Source organism: Motacilla alba, chromosome 8 (assembly GCF_015832195.1).
Source record: "Motacilla alba alba isolate MOTALB_02 chromosome 8, Motacilla_alba_V1.0_pri, whole genome shotgun sequence".
Classification (NCBI taxonomy): Eukaryota; Metazoa; Chordata; class Aves; order Passeriformes; family Motacillidae; genus Motacilla; species Motacilla alba.
Window position 1 is genome coordinate 11,484,571 of NC_052023.1, and position 23,042 is coordinate 11,507,612.

Consider the following 23,042-nt stretch of genomic DNA (forward strand, 5'->3'; position numbering starts at 1 on the left):
AGCAGAGTCACAAAATGCTGAAATTCAATTCTGCTGAAAAGGTACCCATGCAAAGAGGCATCAGGAAACTGCCATCTGGCTTGTCTCCTGGATTCCATCAGAAAGATCTGCACACCTTGGAGGATGCATCTATACTGCAAAGCACACGTGGCCTGCAGAACACAAATGGTTTGTGACTGAGGGTGACATGGCTGGCTCCCAGAGGCCACGTTCCAAACTGAGCTTGAAGGCCTCCCGGGGAAAATGAAAAGATTACTAGCTTTAAATAAAAAATAAATACACAACACACATTTGCAGACAATTCTGTGACATTCCAGTACTTGCTTTCAGACTGTAAGTGTTCAAGGAATAAAAGCTATCACAGCATAGAAAATACTGTCTCATAGGTGTAGCATAGGCAACTTTACGGTGTCTCAGAATGATCCATTTCATCTCCTCACTTCTGTGCATACCAAAATGTTAAAAATGCCTGAAGCAGAGTTTGCTGCATTCCAGTCAAACTGTTGTTCTCACTTCAATTTAATCACCTTCACATGCATACTTACTGAGTGCCTCTATTCATAAATTGCCTTTTAATAACCCACCTAATTGCCTCCTTTTCCCTAAGCAGATAAGCTTTTAAAAATACAGAATCTTTGGTATCAACTGCTACTGGCAAAATTCAGCTGAGTTCTGTAGATGTTTCTATCACTTCCTGCAAAAGGTGGCTGAAAGAGAGAAAGAGAAAAATTGAATAAGGCCTGAGGAGTTCAAATAAGTGTTACTGCAAATGAAGCAAGGCACAAAGCTCTATCAACTTGACTTTGTACACTTTTTAAAGTGTGGCAAAACTTGCCTATAAAATAAATATTTGATTAAAATATTTACTACAATTGAAAAAGAGCTGCATTAGGAAAGGAAAGCTAAGCAAATCCTCTAAGGAATTCTGCAGGATTCATTTCTATACTGGGTCTACACATTTCTACATGGTGCACAGCAGATTTTACTTGATTGTTGTATTAGGAATTGCCCAGGGGAAAAAAAAAAAAGGTTTTCTGATTTTATGAAAAGTCACCATTATATTAGATTTTGGATATGACATCATTGCTTTTGAAGGACATCATCCAAAAAAACAACCCCCAAACCCAACATACTGTGAATAGACCCAGACATCCAGCGCCAGGAATGCTACTCAGACCCATCCCACAGAGTGTTTCTCTTTCCTGTTAAGTTGCATTGTTGGAGGGAGGATCTGTGCACCAGTTACATGAAAGCTTCTGATCAGCACACTGAGAAGACATGTCCAGTATTATCTCCCCCACTTTAGGAATGCTTTAGGTTTAATCCCTACTCCTGGGCCTTAAGCCCCTGCTACTGAAAACAATCCCAGCTCTTCACCAAGAAGTGCCGCAAAGAGGCGGAGTAGGCAAATGTTTACCTTCCCATAATGGATCATTTTGTACCTTCAACATCGCCAAGCCTAGAAAACCTTTGGAGATAAAAAAAATCAAGGCTTTAGTTCTCAAGCTGCACCACACTGCTGTTTTCTCTGTTCTCTGGAAGCCTCAGTGGCTTCTCCACAGCCCTCCCAGGCTCACACAGCTCTGACAGTTCAGCTCCTCTCACCTGAGGCTGGGATGCCACAGTCACACTGAAAGAGAAGAAAGAAGGACAAAAATGTTTATGCACTCAGATTTGCATGTGCTGTGCAATAGGAAATGCTCAGAACCATATTCTAAGAAAAATATACCAACTGTGATAATATGTGTGATTATAGATTTAGAGATATGTTTCTAGTACTTACACCATGACTGCATCAGGTAAGCTTTATTTGGGTTAAGGCAGAGAACAAGTTCCAAAAGCACGGGGCAAAAGCTTCTCCTCACTGACTGATGTGTTTCTACACATGCACAGATTTGCTCTTGTCTTTACAAATATCACTATTTATACAGACAAAAAATACAAATATCACAATTATACAGACAAAACCCTTTTAGCATACATTCATCAGTAAGTGTCCAGGAAGAACAAATCAATGTGCCAAACCAGAATTTACAAAACACGGGCAACAAAGCACATTTTCTAAGGGCTCAGAAACTACAGAATACAATGGTACAATTTATAATGTTTTTCATCCTGATGCCAGAGCTGATTTTCTTCGGTGCAAAATCCAGTGCACTGAAAATTTTGGAAGCATCCAAGTCCATATTATATGCAGTGAAAATACAACACTTATGAAAGGTTTCTAATGGACATGGTGAAGTCCTTTCACCTTTTTTCGGCCTTCTTTTTAAGTAGATTCAGCAAGGTCATATTTTTTGTTTCACTTTCACCAGCTCATAGAATTCTAGACTCAAAACTGTCTAAGGTGAAAGGATTGATCTAAGGGTTTTTTTTAACAGGGAAAAAAATAATAATAAAAAAGAAATCAATATATACCGGAGTATTTTTATTTTTGTGAAGAAAGCTTTCAATATGCCATGCCAAAGTCTGCAAAGTGGGTTTTTATTGACAGAATGACATCTTAAATAACATTCTCCACAATGTCCAGTTCTTTAGGAAGAGGTGATGACTTTTAAGATTTACTTCAAAGTATGGTGGAAAGAATTTGCCCATTTACAATCCAGAAGCAACCACAGAAATCCTGTTACTGGGTTTAGGTCCTGACCTTTTTTAAGTTTAACCAAAAAGAAAATATGCTCAGAAAAGCATTAGAATATGTTTAAATCAAGACAAAGTGAAATAACAGTAACATTAAAACCATTTTTTTAGAATCTCTCCAGAAAAAGGGGCAGAAGAGATGGCTTCAAAAGAACCTTTAGAAGCGAGATGTCAACAGTGTTTCAACACAACCATAGTCCACATGCAGGGAACACAGGAGATACCCAGGGACCCAAAGTAGCAGCCAATGCAAGTATCTTGTTTGCTCCAGTTCAGAAGACATGTTTCATGTGCTTGATTCCATATGTTTTGAAGAAAACCATGATGATCAATGCCCAGAGTCCTAAAATAAATCCTCCAGGTGGATGCCAATCCTTTTGTTTTGGTTTCTGGAAAAAAAAGAAAAAAACAAAAAGAAGAAAATTGTACTTAGTTCTCACAATAAGAAGTGCACTGTGTTTATCACGTGCAAAAATATAATCCTTGCAGTAGAACAAAATACCAATAAGCTGTATTTCTTCCTGAAGTAGAAGCATCTTTGTGATGGATGGGGAGGCTAATGGGAGGCAAGCTGCCACTCAAGCAGGGAGGGTAAGTACCACAAAAAGGCCACTGGAACTGTGCCTGAGACACCACTTTGCCTGTCTGCATTGGTATCGTGGGACATGTTCCAACTCATTTGTTTTGACAGATTTTCTTATATTTGGTCTCATGTTAATACAAGAGAAGAATTCTTTAAGTATGACAAACAGCTCCTACAAGTAAAAATGTGAAAGAGAAAAGAGAGTGTTGTTTTTCCACTACCTGTTTTCTACAGCTGCTTTTGTACTCAGAATTATGTGAACAAACAGATATCTGACCACATAACAAGTGAAGACTCATCATTACAGCAATATCATAAAACAAAATAGGATTGTTTTCAATGTCAATCACATTTCCCAGGGGCCTCATTGAGTCTAACTGCCTTTCCCTAATGTAGAAATATATTCTGCAATTCAAACTTTTGTCCCCTTTCAACAAATTTTTCATCTTCAGTAAAAAGCCATACACTTCAATTGAAGGCTTTTTCTGTCTCACACATAGCAGCTAGACAAGGTAAAACTTGCCTGTCTTCTTCCTTCCCTTACTAAACCAAAAATTCAGATACTCCACAGTCAGAGAATAGAGAAATGGATAGTAGAAGGTAAGAGCTGCCATGTACCCCAAGATCTATCTCTGGGGCTAAAAATAAGGAGACTATATGAATGCAAAATTTTAATTAAGACTATCATGACAAAAATACCAGAATTATAGTATTTAGAAGTATGACAGTCCCTCAGGCCTGTGCCTGCTCTTGCCCTCAGCAGGTATGTTTTACAGATCTCCCAGGCAGACAGGGATGATTTACTATTACGATAATAAATACTGAAGCGCTTGCTGAGATTTTTATTCCTGCCTTGCTGAAAGATTTGCACCATTTTGTCCTTGTGCAGAATGAGACACAAGGGGCACAGACCATTTTGGTTTCGTTGCACTTAAGTCAAATTTAAAATTCTCTTTCTGCCAAGTGAATAACTGTTACAAAAGATGTTGCTGTTTTAATTTCAGCATCAATCCACACAGAGAAGCTTGTTGTTCTCTGCTAAATGTACCAGGGAGGCTGGTGAACTTTAATGAAAGAAAGGACAGTTTGCAATGTCTGTTCTTTCAAAACAGCTTTCCTATCAACACAAAACCAATGTTTGTTACTGCTCAGCTCTCACTTTATAAACCACACATTCTTAGCTTTAGGATTTTTCTGTAAGTGCTGCAATTTCTGCTGTGCCTGCAATTAAAAAGTAGAACAAATAGTCGTATCACCTGAGACACTCAAAGAACCTGGCAGTCTGAAATATTAATGATTTTACTCTGATACAGGAATCACAAAACCAGCATTATAATTTACATCAACCACAACAAAACCAGAGATGTGAGCAGAGCAGGTGTCTCTGTATGCAAAGCACTGAACTCCCTGAGCAGCACTCGTCAGCTGCAGCGTGTGCTGTTGGTGATCTGCCACCTCGCTGATATTCTCAACTGCACATCTCCACATAAACATCTCTGAAAATCAGCTCTGCCTGTTCAAAAGGCTGCCAGCACACCTCGCTTCTGAGAGTAACAGCACATGACACCTCTCCACACAAAGGGACTTTCTTGTTTAAATCTTCCTAATTAACCTGTAACTTCGTATGCATATTGCAGTGCCTGTTCCATCAATCTCTTTGTACTATCAATCTTTCCCTTCTTGGATCTCAGACAAGTATCTTACCACAAAGTGGCACCTGACCCTTCAAGACAAATGACTTCAATTTGCAGCCAGTGACACTAAAAGCCTCTCTTTCCTATTTTGTATAGAACACGTAATTTAATTTCTTTAAAGAATTTATACGAATAAATATTTATAAGGTGATCTATGGGTATGGTTTTACATTTTGTCATGTCTTGTACTGAAGTCTCCGAGGAATTGTGCAAGGGAAGAGAGGCCAGTGCAGCAGTGGCTCTGCACTGGGAAATCAAGGACATTATATATAGTCGGTTTAAAGTCAGGGGATGCAATGTTAAAATGTAAAGGATTAAAACCACGAAGGCATGACAAAAATTATATGAGGCTGTACAAGAGCTACATACTCAGTAATCTCAAAAATAAATTATCCTAATAAGAAAGATTTACAGACCCAGAAACTGAAATATACACATAAATATTATACCACAATAAAAGGGCAAAAATATTCAACTGTGTTGAATGTCTGTAAGTCAATATCTCTAAATGGTTAATTGAGCACAAAATCACACTGAAATAGGCCAGTATTTTCCATGAGGACATCAAAACCTTATGAATATCTAAAATGGGATTACACAGATTCACATTTAAATCCACAAAGTATACCTGCAAGAGCTGAAATACCTAATTTCGTTTAAATTAACTTGCTCGTAGATTCCCAAGAGAGTTCACCACTAAATTAAAAATATAATTAGTTGTCAAACTAACAAGTTCATCTTTCTAAAATCCTAACAAATACAACACAGAAAGCATCAATACCAAAACTCTGCCTAGGTGGGCACGTCAGCTCAGCAGCAAAGAGTGCTGGAGTTCCTTTACAAAAAGCTGCTTTTGGCACCTGTGCATGGCCCCATCTGCACAGGACAAGGAGCCACTGCTCCCATCAGCTGTGCCACCCAGCTGTGATTGTCACACGGGCTGGCAGGACCCTTACAGCTGTGCCCCTGCCAACGCAAAGCCAACAACTCCTTCCCTGGCAGTGCTGGGGCACCCGGAGCCAGAGGGCACCGCCTGAGTAGGCACTGACCTGAGCTGTCCAGGGATGGGATATGGGATATGGGGTATGGGATACAGGATGGGATGGATGCCCTTCCCAGAAACACATGAGTGCCTCACCCATACTGCTGCAGAACCTGCTGTGGCTGTTTTTGTGTAGGCAAAAGGGGAAGAGTCACAGAGCTTTCTCCTAATGGGAAGGACTATTAGAAGTAAGGAAGAATTCACTTTAACAGTAAATGAAAATCCATTTTAGATCCACATACTGGAAAAAGGTTTAGAAAAGCCAGAATTTCTTTCTATGCTTATACCTGTGGCCACAAGCCTAGATAAACTATCTCTTTATATCAATTTTAGGATTGATCAGATAGCATTAATGTAAGTAAATTTTTTCACACATTCTGGAATAAAAAGATTCAGTAGTTCTCCTATGACTATTGCCTAGTTCAGAGTCTTATTTCAGAAGATTTCTGTGAGATTCAGGCAATTTTTAGACATCAGGCATTTTCTCACTTGCAAGAAAATGCTAAGTGGACCAAAACCATGTTAAGTGCCACAGTATTTTGATCTGCAATTTATTATCTATCACTATTATGTTTCAAATTGATGTGAAAATGTGCACTACAGACTGGTTGCAAAATCCACAGATTACACAAAACTTGTTCACATTTGGGACTGCTCTGGAGGAGCAGAGGCAACTTTTCGCTCAAGTTATTCTGAATTTCATTGTAATACCCACCAGTAGGAACTGCCTCTGTAACCAGCATATTTAGGTCTTGTGACTCACACAACCCAATGCATTCCAAACACCCTCGTTATTCCCACAATAACAGCAGTAATGCATAGGTGAAATGCACGTTCAGAATGGTACAGTCTGTCATGAACAAATACATTTAGCAGCTTAAGGACTAGTCATTATGGAATTGCTGGAGATTCCAAATTAAAAAGACAGGTAGCTAAGCAACAGCAAGCTTCCTCCTGTGAACAGTTTTTTGCTGTACACTCTCTAGTTCTGGTAGGCTCATTATCCTGTGGAACCTAAAAACAGTTAACAGAGAGTTGCTCCAAGTACTGTAATTAAGGAGAGGATAAAACAGTGTATTTTCAAACTGGATGGGTCTATAGGGACCTGAATGGAAAGGATCCAAGACTTTCAATGAAGGTGTTTCATAAAACATGCAATACATGTTACTCCAGTTAAAATGAGCTTTATGAAAAAAATTATTTTGAAAAGCTGAAGTGGTAATTAGAGGAAGAACCGTTTAATTAAAAATATTACATCGCAACAGAAATAAGATTTAAAACATCACATATTAACATTTCACGTGGACAACACTGACTAAAACTTATCTACAAGGATAAATTCAAGTGTTTTCTACACTGGAAGTCTGTCAGATTATAACATCCTGCAGTCTTCCAACCAAACTCTGTCTTAATGTTCTCAAAAAGCCCAAAAATATTGGTACAGTAAACTTTGGGCTAAACTTGCAATCTACATCTGAATAGTTGCAGCACAGAACCCCGAGCAGACAGGAATTAAGTATTTACCAAATGAAACGGGGATACACAAATTCTTCAATCTCCTCCAGTACCTTTTTCCAAAGAGGGCTTTAAGAAAGGATGCAAACACTTAGAAGTGAATGTCACATCATCCTTGTTGCAGGGAATATTCTCCCCAACCTGAGGCAGATGGTGTATGTTTGTAGCAGGAGTGCAAAATACCCTGTGCAACTGCACAAAAATAACACATCAGAAGCACCGGGTGCCAGTGAGTCCATTAAAGTGGCAGCTATTGGATTTCAAATTAATCCCTGCTTAATTCTCACTGCACTTTCAGCACTGAGTGTCCTAGACCCAGTTTTGTCCTATTTATTGCAGCACACGTGGCATAAAACATTTGAGGGCTCTGGGGCTGCCCGGCAGACAGCAGGAGCTGCAGCCAGGAGAGAGGTGGTGCACATCCTCTGAGGGCTTCTCCACCTCCCCAGCTCCTGGGGCCAGCAAGCACTCACAGGGAAGTGAAACACTTTTGTCTGTGCAGTGCTTGCACTCACTGGGGTGCATTTCATGTATTTTGGGGAGTGAATTTCCAAATTTTCTTTTTGGTCTTTCTCCACTGAAATGAATGTTTCTTTTTCTTCCACTGCATACCAAATGCAGTTTTCTTTCTTGTTCCTCAAGGTACCAAATTTTATGTGAGGCTCTGTTGTAAAGACCAGTATAGAAACCTGAAAAAAAATCCATGTCTCAAAACAGGTCTTTTAAATTTAAGGTGAACCTCAAATCCAAAACTGGAACAATCCACTGGCTTCTCATCTCAGAAAACTGATCTCAAACTGAAGGAAATTCCTTGGAAAAGCTAAATTCTGCTATACAGTTCACTGTGCCAAGAGCACAGTATGTATTTCCTAGAGGCACTCCAACAACTCAGGTTTACTTGCAGTTTGGAATTTCAAGCTGGATAATCCTTTCAATTCTTACGATAAAGCACACAACAAAGTTTATTTTCAGAATGACTTTCTCACAAGCAAATCACAGCATAAAGTATGTCCTTAAAGCTTTCAGTGGAAGTCTGCACTTCTAATTTGTCGGGTACCGTTTGGATTTTGGGGTCCTCACAGGGGAGTGGGGCAAATCAAATAACTCCAGCCACCAAGTAACAGTTTAATCCTTTCTGTGCCCACAGCAAGATTAAAGTCTTAAGAGAACTCCAGCATCAACGGTGCTTGTTAATCTGCAAAACAATTTAAAGTACTTTTGTCTAATCTCCCAGTTTGTATTTATTAATCACACTGCCATGATTACTGATATCTCCAATATTAATAAAATAATGAAGGAAGTTCATTCATCAACAACAAAAACTCACAAAGGGTACGGGAAAAAACAGCAGCTAAACTAAATTAACATCAATACCAACAACTGCATTTTAACATTTACTTTGTATAATCATTGTAATAGGAACAATACTGTTACGATAGCTTTACTTTTTCATTTCCTTCTAAAATTCATAATCTAGAAGGGCTTTTTTTAAATGAGCTTCTACTTATTACTGCCTACATTGAGATTTATCTCTTAGCATTTCACAGCACTGTGAAGTGCTTTTAGTGGTTTAACAATTATTCACTAATCTTCCAACCTGTGTCACAATACATAATATACAACTTCTAATCAAAGGGAGCCTTGCCAGCACCTGGGAGCCAGGACAGTTGAATTCCCAGACAAGTCAGTGCTCAGCTGAGTGATGCCCACCCAGCAGACACAACAGGGATTGCACCAGGGGAACTGCAAATGCAGGTGTGTGATTTGCTACACTCAGAAAGAACACATTTCTACCTGTCCTCAACAGCCTGCACGGGACTGAGCTCTCACCTGCTCTGCTGGCACTGAGCTACATACTGGAATTCACAAATGCTTTAGAGAGAAGTCAGATTAGGTTGTATTTAGGGGAAAAAAAAAAAAAAGGGTGCAACTGCCTCTATTTAAGGTATGCTAAGCAAATTGTTCTTTGTATTTTAATCAAATTCATACCCATATATGAAGTCATGATCATGATTTTCCACAAAAGGCCACCTAAGTCAACAGCAAATATATGAGTTACATTTGCAAACACAAAGGTTCATGCCAACTGAAGCATGCAAAAATACCAGATGAGCAGCTTAATTAAGTAGACTTGGTATTCAAAACTCAGTTACTGCTACTTAGAAAAGCATGTTCCTTTTTTAATACGTTTATATTTAATTAATTTAAACAAGAGGAGGATTATTAGCAAAAACAAGACTAAAGGCAAGAATTCAGTGCTCAATGTCACGCCACATATGGAAAGATAAACTCCTTGAGGTCCTTACAATGGAGGGAGTCAGAAAATGACAAAAACACATGCTGGTGAGACAGACTTCAGCAGAGAGAAACCTCCAGAAATCATCAGATATAAAAGCAAGTCCCTGCTACTGAAACTCTGGGTTAAGCAGCAGAGAACAAAGGAGGTGAAGGCTGCTAGAGGGACAAGAATATTTTGCATTCACAGAAACACCGTGGTGTAAATAGGGCCAAGCTATTCTCAGAGTGGAGGAGAATGGATTGCAACCTGGCCCCTGATGAGCTGCACTTTAACAGCCTTGCCCTTAACAGCTCACAGCTATGTCCAACAGGGATGGGTGTAACAAAGAGTGGGTTGGCTGCTAGGAGGGAAGAGGCTGCCAGAGGTTGGAGCCTGCTGGCCATGCTGTGAGGAGGAAGGGTCAGGCAGCTGTGTAAGGGACAGGAAGGAGTCTGGTGGTCTACACCAAGAAAAAAGTGAAGTGTCCTGTCCCTAACACAAGGTCTGCAGCCACGTCAGAGCACTGTTTCTCCAAGAGCAAGCACTGCTCACCTTCCCCTGGGAAAAGATTATCTCAGTCTTCTACTGTGCAGATCTTGTTCACACAGATGCAACATTGCACTGCCAGTGGGATCAGAGCAGAGCCGACCTCTCAGCTCTGCAGAGCCAAGGCCCCCACTCGGGGGCACATGCACTCATGGGCTCCCACCTGCTTCATCTGGGATCATTATTCCAAGCAGCAGCCTCATCCAGCCCAGCCTTTCTGAGGAGCACAGCCCTCCTACTTGCTCCTAGGAACTCTGACTTGGATTTCCCTTAGCATCTCTCTGAACCACTAGGTGAGTCCCCTCAAATGCTTTTAAATCAATTTTTCTAAGGAAGGTTTTACTCCTAATCTTATACAATTAATTGTATGCTTAGAACTCCCATGATGAAGTGTCATTCTGAGTATTCACATTCAATCAAAGGTTTTTTCTGTTTATATAGCGAAACCAAGATGTTAATAAATTATTATGCTGTTTCTTTCAAAGTAATAGTGATGGTTCCAATCACACTTCTGTTTCTGCACGTCCCGTAAGTATCTATTCATTTACTGCCAGGTGACAGGCTGGATTAACAACAGATGTTAGACTGCATTAGTTCTCATCCCGAGTATGCCACATTGAGTACAAGATCTAATCAAATACTTCAACAGCTACATTTGAAATCCTTATACACATCGTTTTTAATGTCCATTTCTCAAATCTCTACAGCTATAATTTAAAATGTTCTCCATTACCCTAAGCTCTGTGCTGCATTATATGCATGTGCAGTAAAGCTCCACATTTTCTGGCTCCAGCTTGCACAACTTGAAACAGCATTACAAAAGGCAGGCATGACAAAATGAATGGAGGAAGAAGCAGGGCTGAGGCAAAAGATGCCTTCACACTTATAAGAGCAAGATCAAGTACGGCTGTACTTTTACTGCATTTCATTTTCATTTTCAGTGACAAACCAGTGAGTAACAGCTGGTGATAGACTGGTGTGTTCCCCACGTTCCCCACCACCAGCCAGCTTTTACAGGTGATTCTGTATTCAGTAGTTTTGTACTCATAAGCCAAACAAGTGTTCTTACCCAAGTTTATGTTGTATGTACTATCCTATGGGAAAAGGAGAAAGACTTGCTCTGAAATATCGACCCAATACTTTGGGGTACCCTATCTGCTCTAGAAAACAAATCATAGAACATGGGCACAGCAGTCATACAGGCACTTATTTAGTGGCTGCACATAATTACACCTCCACAAAAAAGCCATTTCTGTTATACTCGGTACATCAAAGGACAAGGAGTCCCAGAGAGCAGATCCATTCCTGCAGAGAGGTTTTGTAGGCATTAAGAAAGAATAGCAGATTTATGGTATCATAAATAATCACTGTTCCCACGTGACATTTGCATGACACAGCTCATCGGTCAAATACTATGCGGGGCTCACAAAGAGCATCTTTCCGGAAGAATGAATGAGTGCAGCTGAGGACACACCCTCCCACCACCCTCCCAGACCACCACATGTGACAGGTACAGAATCAACAGCTTCCAAAAGGGTCTTTAAAAAGGATGAAACCACATATGGTTTTATCTAGGGGCAAACCAGTTGCAGCTTTCCTGCCTCCATCTACACTAACCACAGGTTACTGCTCTATTGTCCAGCTGTCATTCAGTCCCCTCTAAGCACCACTCATCACCCATTTGTCAGCCATGTATTTGTAGACGGGCTTCCTGAAGCACTCCTGAAAAGAATGAAATCATTGGCTAATTCACAGGAACGCCCACCGTTACAGAAAGAATCACTTGCACAAGGCTCAATCACAGCCCCATGCAAAGAATTTGCACAGGAACCACGATGCTGTCTTGACTGTCCAACAGTATAAACACAACTGCTCCATTACCAGAGTCTTCATTCATTTACCCCTTCCATTCATTCTTCAAATGGAAATGATTACATCAAATTTCAACCCTCTGAATTATTTAGGAAAACAATTCTAGACAGAGCACTAGAGAGCAGCCTGCCAATATCTCTGTCTGTGGCCATTCATCAGTCCTGTCAAGAGTTCGTGAGTTACATTTCTGTGCTCCTCACAGCATGCTACTGAAGAGTAAACAAAACATAATTAACTTAACACAAAAAAATCACCAATAACACCTAGGATTACATGGTTAAGTGGAATAAATGTGTGAATGTATTTGGAGCTAACAGTATCTTCCCCTGAGGAAAAGTGTTCAGAAAGGTATTTGCTGTCACAGTACCACAAAACATATCAAGATTGATAACATTTCTATTTTCCCTTATCAATGTGAGCTTATTGGTAACACCTACTTTTTATGCTGCATAAGCTCAGAAGAAATACAGTGGATAGAAGAAAAAATCTAACAAAACTCCTACTGCTAATTTTACTACTCACTGGAATACCATTTAATAAACAATGTCTATCAGGGAAGCTTTCATGTGTAAACAATAAAAAAGTAATGATTAATAAGCACTGTACAAGGTTATGGGAGAAATGAAAATGTTACACAACACTGAACAGACACCAGAAAATGGAATTAAATCTTGCATCTTGGACAATGTACTATAAAATACTTCAGTAATGTGTTTGATACAGGAAGGTCCCAATCCAGCATATATTTAGTGACAGGTAACACGAACTGTGTCAAAAATTTAGTCTTACACTCAAATTACACACGTGCTTATACACACGCCAATACTGTGCAACATCAAGCAATACAATAAGAATAAAGACTACTAAATACATTTCCCTCTGCCTTACAGCATCCTCTCCTTTCCTCTACCTAACACACACCCATGCTCACACTTGACTGTGTTATTCCTGCCATTTTATTCCAGGGACACAAATACAACCCTCAGAAACCAGAGATCTCCGTTAACAGCCACAGTGGCTGCTGAGCCTCCTCTCCAGGCTCATCTCACCACAACTGCAGGACCAACACTTTTAGCCAGGTAATTCCCAAACAGAGCTTTGGGGAGAGAAGGGCTAAAACACAATCAGACCCCTCTAAGGTTCATGTGAAGAGACACTACAAGTGGGTTTTGACAGAAGCCATTCAGCAGCACCAGAAAAGTGCTGAAGCAGAATGTGCCTCACTCCTGCAATACAGCAAATCTCTGTCCTTTCACCAGTTTCTACTGCACGCAAAGCCAGAAAAAATCGGGCCAAACTAGCTGGCTGTAATTTGGGGATGTCAAAGGCAGCATTTTCATAGCCCAAACAGGCTTCTGCAGAAAAATCAGCTGCAAGCTAGGAAAGGGGCCCTTTCTCTGCATATAAAAACCAGTGTCTCACTGACCAATGATCACTATGGAACATTGCTTTCTTTACATTTGCCAGTAAATCTCATTCCAAATGCAAAGCCTGGTCCAAAGACTCCTCCTATGGAACAGCAAAAGCTGATCACCAAAATAAAATAACTCTGGAAGACTATTCCTGCTGTTAATACTGTATCTAAGAAAATAAAAAGAGATTTGATTTACCATTAAAAGGATTTTATAAATCAGTCTTCTGTTACCTAGGGAAGTCCTAAAATTTATTCTAGGTCAATCATAAGTTTTGAATTACTACACCAGAGCAGTTTATTGGTTGTCCTGATATAGACAAGATTTATATTCTTTTTAATTTAAGAAAGATTTAAAAAATAAATGTAGCAGTAGCTCTTCCTTCCATGATATCTTCAGCTTTTATGATACATTAAAAGACAATGACTAAAGTAATTTCTTTCAAATGTAGACTTATAGTGCTACTGTTCACAATAATAATAATAATAGTAATAAACATTATAATCTCTACAACCCCATAATTCTACTGCTAGGAATTATGCCTTCTCACTAAGGTTTTTGTGGCTTAATTGTCTTCATGTAATATTGATATCTGGTACTTGGATGTAATTAAGAATAGGGGAACCATTCTTAGAGTACTATTCCAATCCATTAGGTAAATTTTCTCACTATGATATGAAAATTTTCATCTACTTAATTAGCACACCTACTTCTTCCATGCCTAAGTGCACCTAAGCTGTGTTTTATGATGGCCCAAGGAAAGGAAAAAGAAACCACAACACATCAATTATGCTTCCACTCAGTTGTACAACTATTTTAAAATGTGTGAACAGTGAAGACAAAATTGAAAAATTACCATAATAGGCTTTTGACACTTCCCCGCTTAAGCAAAAATTAATTCTAACTCCCTGTTTTTATGCAAAGCCTTTATAATTTCTCTAATCTCAAGCTCCCACGAGAGAGAACACAATTCTTTCAAGTACAAGTATGTGAGGCTTGGCATCTTCTCTTTTTAGTTATGCAGTTTATTTGATGGAAGTCTAAACTGCTAAGCCTCCCTTTGTGCTTAATATAAGCCGTCCTCAGTGGAAATACAAGTTAATTTAAGTAAAATGAAGTTTTAGGAAGGATGCATTCTCTTACATAGAAAGCCTCACTAAATCAAAGCTTTTTTAAATGCAGCATCTGTTTTCTGAATTGCTCTAGAACCTGTAATAAAATAAACTAAAAAGGAGAAAAATTTTTAGAAGGTACTTTTACATATAAAACATCATAAACATAAAAACAAATGGAGCAGCTTACCTCTCGTTTTACTGTGTTTTGCAGCCTCACCTTGTATTGTACATGAAGACACACTTGCAACACAATGAACTAGCATGTTTCAAGCATCATCTGTTTTATTAATGGTCACTATTATTAAAACCTACTGCTTATGCTACTGCTTGTGCACCAGCTGCACTGTATTGCTGGGATACACTGCCATACACACTAGGCTGTGTGGACCACATCCTGAATGCACAGTTATTCCCCAGCACTGCTTAGCCCTGAAACACACCTGAAGTATCTGTACATCACATACTTTGCTTCAGCAAAAGTCAGGGGTCTATTCTGATGCCTACAAACCTATTAAGGTCACAGACAGCTTGTGCAGTTCTTTAGTCTGTTCCCATGAGAGGCAGAGGTATATTATTTGCATATCATTATGTACTGATAAACCTATTCAGTTAACCCCACTGGAGACAACTCAACTCACTGCCCTAAATAGCATTCACTTTTCCAATATTTGAAGGAACAGCAAGTAAATGGGACCCAGTCTAAGAATTTTGACTTATAAATAACAAATGTGAATGAATGCAGACCAATGTATCACATAAAAATATCATGGAAGCAAGGAATGATGAAAAAAGTGAATTATATGCTTAAGAGGACTAAAATGTTGAGAGTGAAAATGGCTGAAGAGATTATTTTAGGAAAAAAGCTGACATTAGTCAAGCTTATTATGACCACAAAGGAGAGCAAAGAGTCTCAAAGCACAGAACTCATTTAAAAATAGCCTCCTTACATTTGCAGTGACAGCAGCAGTTCTAATATCATCTGCCCCAAACAAAGTGAGACAGCTATTGATATTTTACCTATAGCAGGGTGCAACAGTTCACATGATGTCAGTAACTGAGACCCATGGGACCTGCACATGTTGGTTCTTCAATACCAGCTGCAGTACTGTGAATATTTGCTGTAATCACAAATATGCTCTTACATTCCCTAATTGTCCTGCTCAGTTTTATTCCCCCCATAATTACGATGTTTTGAATAAACATCTCCCAGCCTCTGCTCAAACCGTTTTTCTACTTATCCTTCCTGATGTCAATACAGCCACAAAGAAGGGAGAATATAAATAAAGAATCTGTGTGCTTTGTGCAGGAAGTCAGAAGAGATTAACATAATGGTCCTTCACAGCCTTAGTCTGCAAATCAGAACCTCTCGCTGTTAACCTTGGTTTGCTTTTTGCCAACCTGCTATGTGAAGTTTACTTCAAGCTCTAAGCATTTTTGAACCTGTCTGTTTCTGTAAAGCTCTGAGCACAGATAAAGCACAATAGAAACAGTAACCATCGCCTTGAAATCACAGTTGTGAGCAGGTCTTGAAGAACAACAAAAGGAGATCATGGCACAATCAGTCCCATGCCAAAACAAAGACACAGAAACATCAATAGTGCATACTGAAAGGCTTGTGCACACAGGATCTTCAAACACATGGCTGCTTCAGCTGACAAGAAGCAAATCAATTTTTTGAATATAAGGAATATAATAATTTTTTGAGTCCATGGCTATACCGTTAATACCGACCCTTGAAATGCAGTTATTTGAAGTTCAGATGAGTAAACCCCAGAGATCTACTGCACTCTATAAAGCCTGTCATGTTACAGTCATTTCCTGAACATCTTCCTTCATTTTACATCTTAAATAGTGCTTATTAAAAAAAATAGTTACAGGAATTACCTCTTAAAGAAGCTGCAAATCCAGTGCAGCACCTCTAACAATTATAGCTACTATAGAGCCAGGGTATCTTTTCATATATTTTTTAATAGTACATCTGACAATTCTATATGCTGGTGGGTATGAAACTGATGTCTCATAATCCACAAAATGGATGAGGCTACAGTCACATATAAAGCCTCATATTAGCAGTATTCTCAAGGGCAAACTGAGCACTCCCATGATATGCACAAAAGCCTCAAATTTATTTCCATTTTAACTTTCCACAGTAACAGCTATTTTTACTCTCATCTGCTCATGAGAAATATGAACAAAAACTTTCAGGAATACAAGTACACTTTATCAGTTTTAGCTGATACTACGTATGCTAGTTGGCTTTAGAAATTCTGTAGTCACATATCCAGCCAGGATGAAAAATGCGCTTTTTTTTTCAAGCAGTACTTTGCACCATTGCTGTGCTTAATGAGCACAGGACTCTACCAGGACTGGTGAGAGTGAAGTGTGGCCACTTGAGGGGCAGCCCCTTAAATTGCTCCAAGCTGTCTGTCAAACTGATCTCCCATCCTGTGCCAAAGAAGAATGGAGATAAAATGCCAATCTGTACATGTCAGGGTTTCACAGGCTCGGAAAGAGAAAGAAACATGACCTCTGAAAACTGACAGATCAGAGTTAAAACTTCTTTGTCCAAACTGCAGGATCTGGACAGCCTAAAACAGTCATTTTGAAAACACTGCATCAGTTGCATCCACACCTGCTACTGCATCTCCCTGAAGAGGAGACTGTTTTTGAGGGAGAGCACGGACTGGGGGTTACTGTCATCTTGCTGGGAGCCATTTCTGTGAAGAGGGGATAAAGTCACATTCCACGACAGCAGAGACTGGATTCTACTGATCCCCAGAGCTCATAATGTACATGCACATCAAACAGAACATATTGAGAAGTGCTCAATGAACTGTTCTTAACAGTGTGTAAGAGGAAAACCAGGTCATTCTTTAAAGTACACTTTGGTTTCATGTTTTAAAAATGCAAGGAAGGACGTAAAGTTGCATGTTTTAATGCATAAACGGGGAAGAATAGGTGGAGCATGCAGGCAACAGTTCTGGCAAGAAGAAGCTACCAAACACTATCTCAAACCTCTCTGGGATGCTGGAACAGGTAAAATTTCCCCTTCTTGGCTTACAGAAAATGTTCAACATGGTATTTCTAGTATGAAACAGTTAAAAACAAGAACCACACAACTGACTGTTCAGGTTCCTCATGCAAGATACCTTCCAATGCACTTAGTTATTCAATCCATTGTATTCAGCTATAATTGGAAAAAATCTAATACTACATTCAGTTCCCCTGTAATGCTTGGTCAGCAACAAAAAGCACTCATGGTTCTTTCTGGCCCTGCTGAGCAGTGTTGTGTACAGACAAAGGAAGTGCTCCCCATGCATAAATACTTTGGCACTCCAGCCCTACAGAAATGAAGGTCCCCATAATTGCTGCTAAATTTTTAAGATTTGGGGGGCAGCATTTGAAAAAAAAGTAATTCTCAGATACTTATCTTTATTCTGTCTTGAAGACTAAGAAGAGATTCCATGTAATATTTCAACAGCAATGAGATAAACCAGCAGAACTTCCCCTGTGGCTGAGAAACAGTAAAATAATGGTCCTGGATAGGCAGAGAGTGATGACCCACAAGAGTCCTTTAATGGGAAGATGGAAGAGAAGAGACTGTTTTACTACATCTCTGCTTCCAAGAGGGAAGATCATGGTCAGATGAAAAACATAACAAAACAGAAGCAGCCCTGTCTTGTCAGTAAAAACAAATGATCAGTAATTTATGATAACTCCACATCATGGTATTCTGTGTTAGAAAAAAAGTGATGAGAAAAACAACAGCAAATTTAAAAAATTACATTGTCTCTCTTTTACAAAAATGCTTTATGCTGTACTCAGATAGGCTGTATTTCAGGAATGTTATGAAGTTTCATGTGGCTAAGGAACTATGTAATTTCTGAAGAAGAAGAGAGACAACCTTACTGTTTGTGTCAACTACTGGATTACATTTGAGTACCATTCCTGTCTCTGCAGTAGTTCACCAGATGAAAAAAAGCCTGAAAAATCTCTGGTTTAATGGTTTGCCAGTAAAAGATCTGTACCATCTATAACCAAGTCAAGATTGTGTGTGGTGATTTCTTGCAGTGAGTCAGAGAAACAAGGGACTATGTCATTCTTAATACATTACATGACTCATACACATAGCACGATTCTGCACCTTAACTTTTAAAATCAAACTTAGTATTAGAAGAAATCTTACGGAGTGAACTTCAAAGCACCTATATGCACCAAGTAGCACAAGGCATTGGCAGGAATACTCTGCTGCTCTATGACATTTTTGGTTTGGTTGGCAAAAGTGTGCAGTAATAGCTCTTTTTCTTCTGATCCTTTTGAGCACCAAGTTTTCTACAAGATAGCATTCAATTTAAAGAAAGCTCAAAAGATTTAAATAATCTCTAACTTACGCAGCAGTAAGAGAAATTAAGTCTATATACTGTTTACAATTTAGGGAAAAAGCAAGTTCTTACATGCTGGATGACATCCAGTCATGACTCCACTTGAGACCACTTCCATTATAGTTCTAAAATGTAGCCAAATCACCTCTAGGTTAAACAATTCACAAACATATGTTTAATACAGAAAAGAAATGGAAAAATCCCAAACATAGTAAATACGTTAATTTCTAACTCCAATACATCCCAATTGCCCTAGATGAAGAAAGGTTCAGCAGAAGGGGTACAGCACACCTGCGTTTAGTTCTGCACAGAGCCCCAAAAACCACTTCAGGTGAGCTGGTGAGGAAGAGCAGAAAACACATTTCCATGACGTGCATCAGAAACAGCTTTTCCCACCTGCAGTCTGGACCAGACAGGTGAGAGCACTGGCAGGACAGGCTGCTGTTCTCCAGACACTCCAAAGTGGCCACAAGAAGTGGCCATGGTAAGGGAACAACACTTGTCTTCATCACGTTGCTCAGCCCTGCAGTGGCAAAGCCTGACCAGGCAGGTATCCTAGGGGGCTGGCTGACAGGTCACAAGGCTTTTTGGTGGGAAGCCAAGTGATATGTTTTGTTAAAATAAAACTGGACTCTGAAGTCAGTGTACTTTTTAATATTTGGTATGAAAAATTCAATTTTCAATTATCCTGAAAAAATCCATTTATGACAAAGAAAAGCATCCCTGCCTGAGCAGACCTGTATCTGTGCTAGCAGGTGCAGCAGAACCTGCACCTTTCGGTGAAAGGTTGTATTTTATCTCTGACATCATCCAGCCGAACACCATGACCAGAGTTCTAAAAAGCAAGCTATGCTTCAAAGTTATTTTCAAACACAGCTACATGAATGGATTTTCAAAGAATGTATAAATAGCTGTGTCTAAAACTTTGCACATCAAACCTGAAACATCTAAGTATTACAAGTTGTTTTTGAACCTCTTAGCCTGTAAAGACACAGTAAAATGCAAGTCTCACTTATCAAAGTACTTTAAAATTTTAATAAATATTAATTATTATTAAAAATTAATATTCATAAACAAAACCTATTGTCTGCATCAAAAATAAAAATAAAAATCTGGGTTACTGTTGTGCTATTAAACACCTTGCATACATAGCCAAAGTTCTGAACACTAATGGCTTTATAAAACATTTATAGGTACAAAGACTCCACCATCAGGACAGAAGCAGACTGGGTGTGAGGGGAACTCCTGAACTGTATTATCTGCCAAAGAGCAGCTACAAGGCAATGTGCAAGGAGCTGGTGTGATCCCTGAATTTTAAAGTTGTATTTTCAAGACTGTCTCACCATGAGATGGGTTACTTTTCATACTGAACGTTTCACACAGACATAAGCCACATAAAACTACTTTTATGTTTGTGAAAATATTTTAAGTCTGAGAGCTAAAATTGTTGTGTTATAGATAATAAAAAGATACTTCAAAAAAAATCTATACAACATAGTGTGTTCTATTTTCTTAATACTGTTTCAACAATTTCTGGCAAATGCTGCTGAAGAAAACCTCTGTCAATTAAATCAGCATGAAACCAGAATAACATCAACAAATGCAATAAACTAACCACCCTCTACAACATGAGAATGAGGCCATGAGAATGAACAAAAAACTGATCTTCAAAGCAAAAGGATTTTATGTGGGGGAAGGGTGGGGTGGGTCACGGCTGCAAACTTGTTACAGAAGCACAGAAATGATGGAAACAAAGGCCTTCCTGCAAGAATTACTGCAGAACTGCAACCCTGCAGGATCCTTTGATGACCATCAGGCTGCCCATTTTTAACTCTGGAGATCCCCCTCCCATCATCTTTCATAAATGTCCTGTTTAATTTCCCTGTGGTGGCTGCAGCCAACACCCTCAGAGCAGCTCCCCCACGCCCCCAAGGCTGGAGTGAGCCAAGCTCCCGGCGCTCCACCACCTGCTCCTCCGGACCCTGGAACAGACACAGCTCCTCCAAGGGTCAGCACAGCTTCCCAGCCAGCTCCTGCAATTACTGAAGGCATTTTCCACTGAGCCTTCTCATGGAGAGGCAACAGAAAAGCACAGGTTAAAACTTCTACAAACCAAACCGACTTACATCTCCAAAAGGAAACTCTACCTAATTTAATTGGATATTGCATGTAACATTCCCCCCATGAAAAAATACCTAAGGAACTCCTTATTTTTAAGTAAATCTGCAACTGTAAACCATGTCAGATTTCAAGTAAATTGAGCAATTTCCACTACAGGCTGCAAGTCACTTTCCTGAAATATCATCCTGGTTAAACAGCATGTTCATTTATCTGCTTAATGGTTTGAAATGGACTAAAGTAAGTATGCAAGTTGATCGTGGTCTGAATTTGCTGTTTCATTTTGTTTTCAATTATAACACCATCAGGAGATGTGGTGTTTATCTGCTGAAATGTGCCTTTCATCAATAAAACATTCTTCCACCAGTAAGACACCTATAACAATTTAAGTCTCTTCAATATCCTAAATCCTGGTTAGGCCAAATATGTTAACACACAGTGACATTCCAAGCACAAGCACTGGCACTGAAGTTAGGTACTTTTATTAAAATGATTTGCTGAACTGCAAGGCCAGCAATGAATATCATTTATGATAAATGGAAACAATCTTCTCAAATGCAGTTTGCCCTGTTCTTCCACCAGACCTGTTTTGACTAAAGACAAGTGAAGAATTAAAATAATCGCTGCTTTTTCTCCTCTTTTTGGTTTGGGTTTTGGTTTGGAGGTTTTTTTGGGCATATTCTAAGTAGCATAAACTTACTGTAAGTAGCAGCATTGTATGCATGGCTGTACAGAGAGAATCTCATTAAAAAGGCTGTCTCATCTGGGCATTACTCTGAAAGTTCTACTTTTACAAGTTTATATTAATGACTGCATTCCTTTACCAAGCACTAGAGGCTTTTTATTTCAATTAAAAGCACAAGGAGTATTTTAGTAGTGTTCAGGGGAATAGATTTATCCAATTTTAAAGTTGGATAGTAGTAGTGGCTATGTCAGCTAAAAAGTATAATTAAAATGTACTTTATACATTATAGTAATTTAGGATACCTGTCCACCACTGTGAAATTTTAATGAATATTTATGCTATAAGTAGACAGCACTGATGCTGTTACGTATGTCTAGAGTATGTATGTATCCATTTGGATACAGCATCATAACACCACAAATACTATTCACCATTTTTACTCTTGTCACTTTTCAGTTTCTTATAATTTCCTCCTTTTTTCTTAGAGCAAAAAAAATCCTTTTTCATATAGACAAGGCCAATGCACAACTAGTCCCAGTTGTGCCAGGTCCCTCAGAAGGGTACAAGGAGTTCTCTGCAGAGCTAATTCAGCACGATGCCGGTGCAGTGATGCTCAGCTGGTGGCAGGCCCAGCCAGGACATCAGCCTCATACACACCAGGGCACGGTGCCAAACTCCCTGTCCCCACAGCTAAACAATGGCCCTTTGATCGGGCTTCGCTGCTTCCAAGACATTTGCAGTTCTGTTGGGTCTGTTCTGCTGCCTTGTGCAGACCCCAGCTCTGTACTACTGGCTAGTTCAGCAAACAGATAAGAGCACATAAACCCAGCTTTTTGCCTTTGCACAGCACAATATTCTATTGCAGTGTAACACACAGTGGCCAAATGAACACTCTGTGGTTATTACCCACCTCATGCTGTAAAAATATTGCTATGACATTTGGTCTGCTCGACCATTTTAAAGGTTAATTCTGTTTCCTATTTGAGCTTTTCCTCTAGGTGAGCCATTCCATGCACTTTCTATTTACTGATTCCAAACAACCCCCAAACTGTTTCATTGCTCACTCTCACTGTTAAGAACATATTGACTGGCTGCCTGCTCTGCTGTTTAATTCATTTATGCTGAGAGTCAGGCATGAAGACAGAATTTTAAATGTGACA

At 39.3% G+C, this 23,042-nt stretch overlaps 1 protein-coding gene across 1 annotated transcript in view; it reads right to left on the reverse strand.

Annotated features, from left to right (window-relative positions):
* Positions 1-1,787: 1,787 nt before the first annotated feature.
* Positions 1,788-23,042, reverse strand: part of PIGK (phosphatidylinositol glycan anchor biosynthesis class K) — a 64,934-nt gene continuing 43,679 nt past the window's right edge. The window contains exon 11 of the mRNA XM_038145197.1: positions 1,788-3,029. Coding sequence (XP_038001125.1) covers positions 2,913-3,029 — 117 coding nt within the window. The 3' untranslated portion in view covers positions 1,788-2,912. The remainder of the gene's footprint in view (positions 3,030-23,042) is intronic.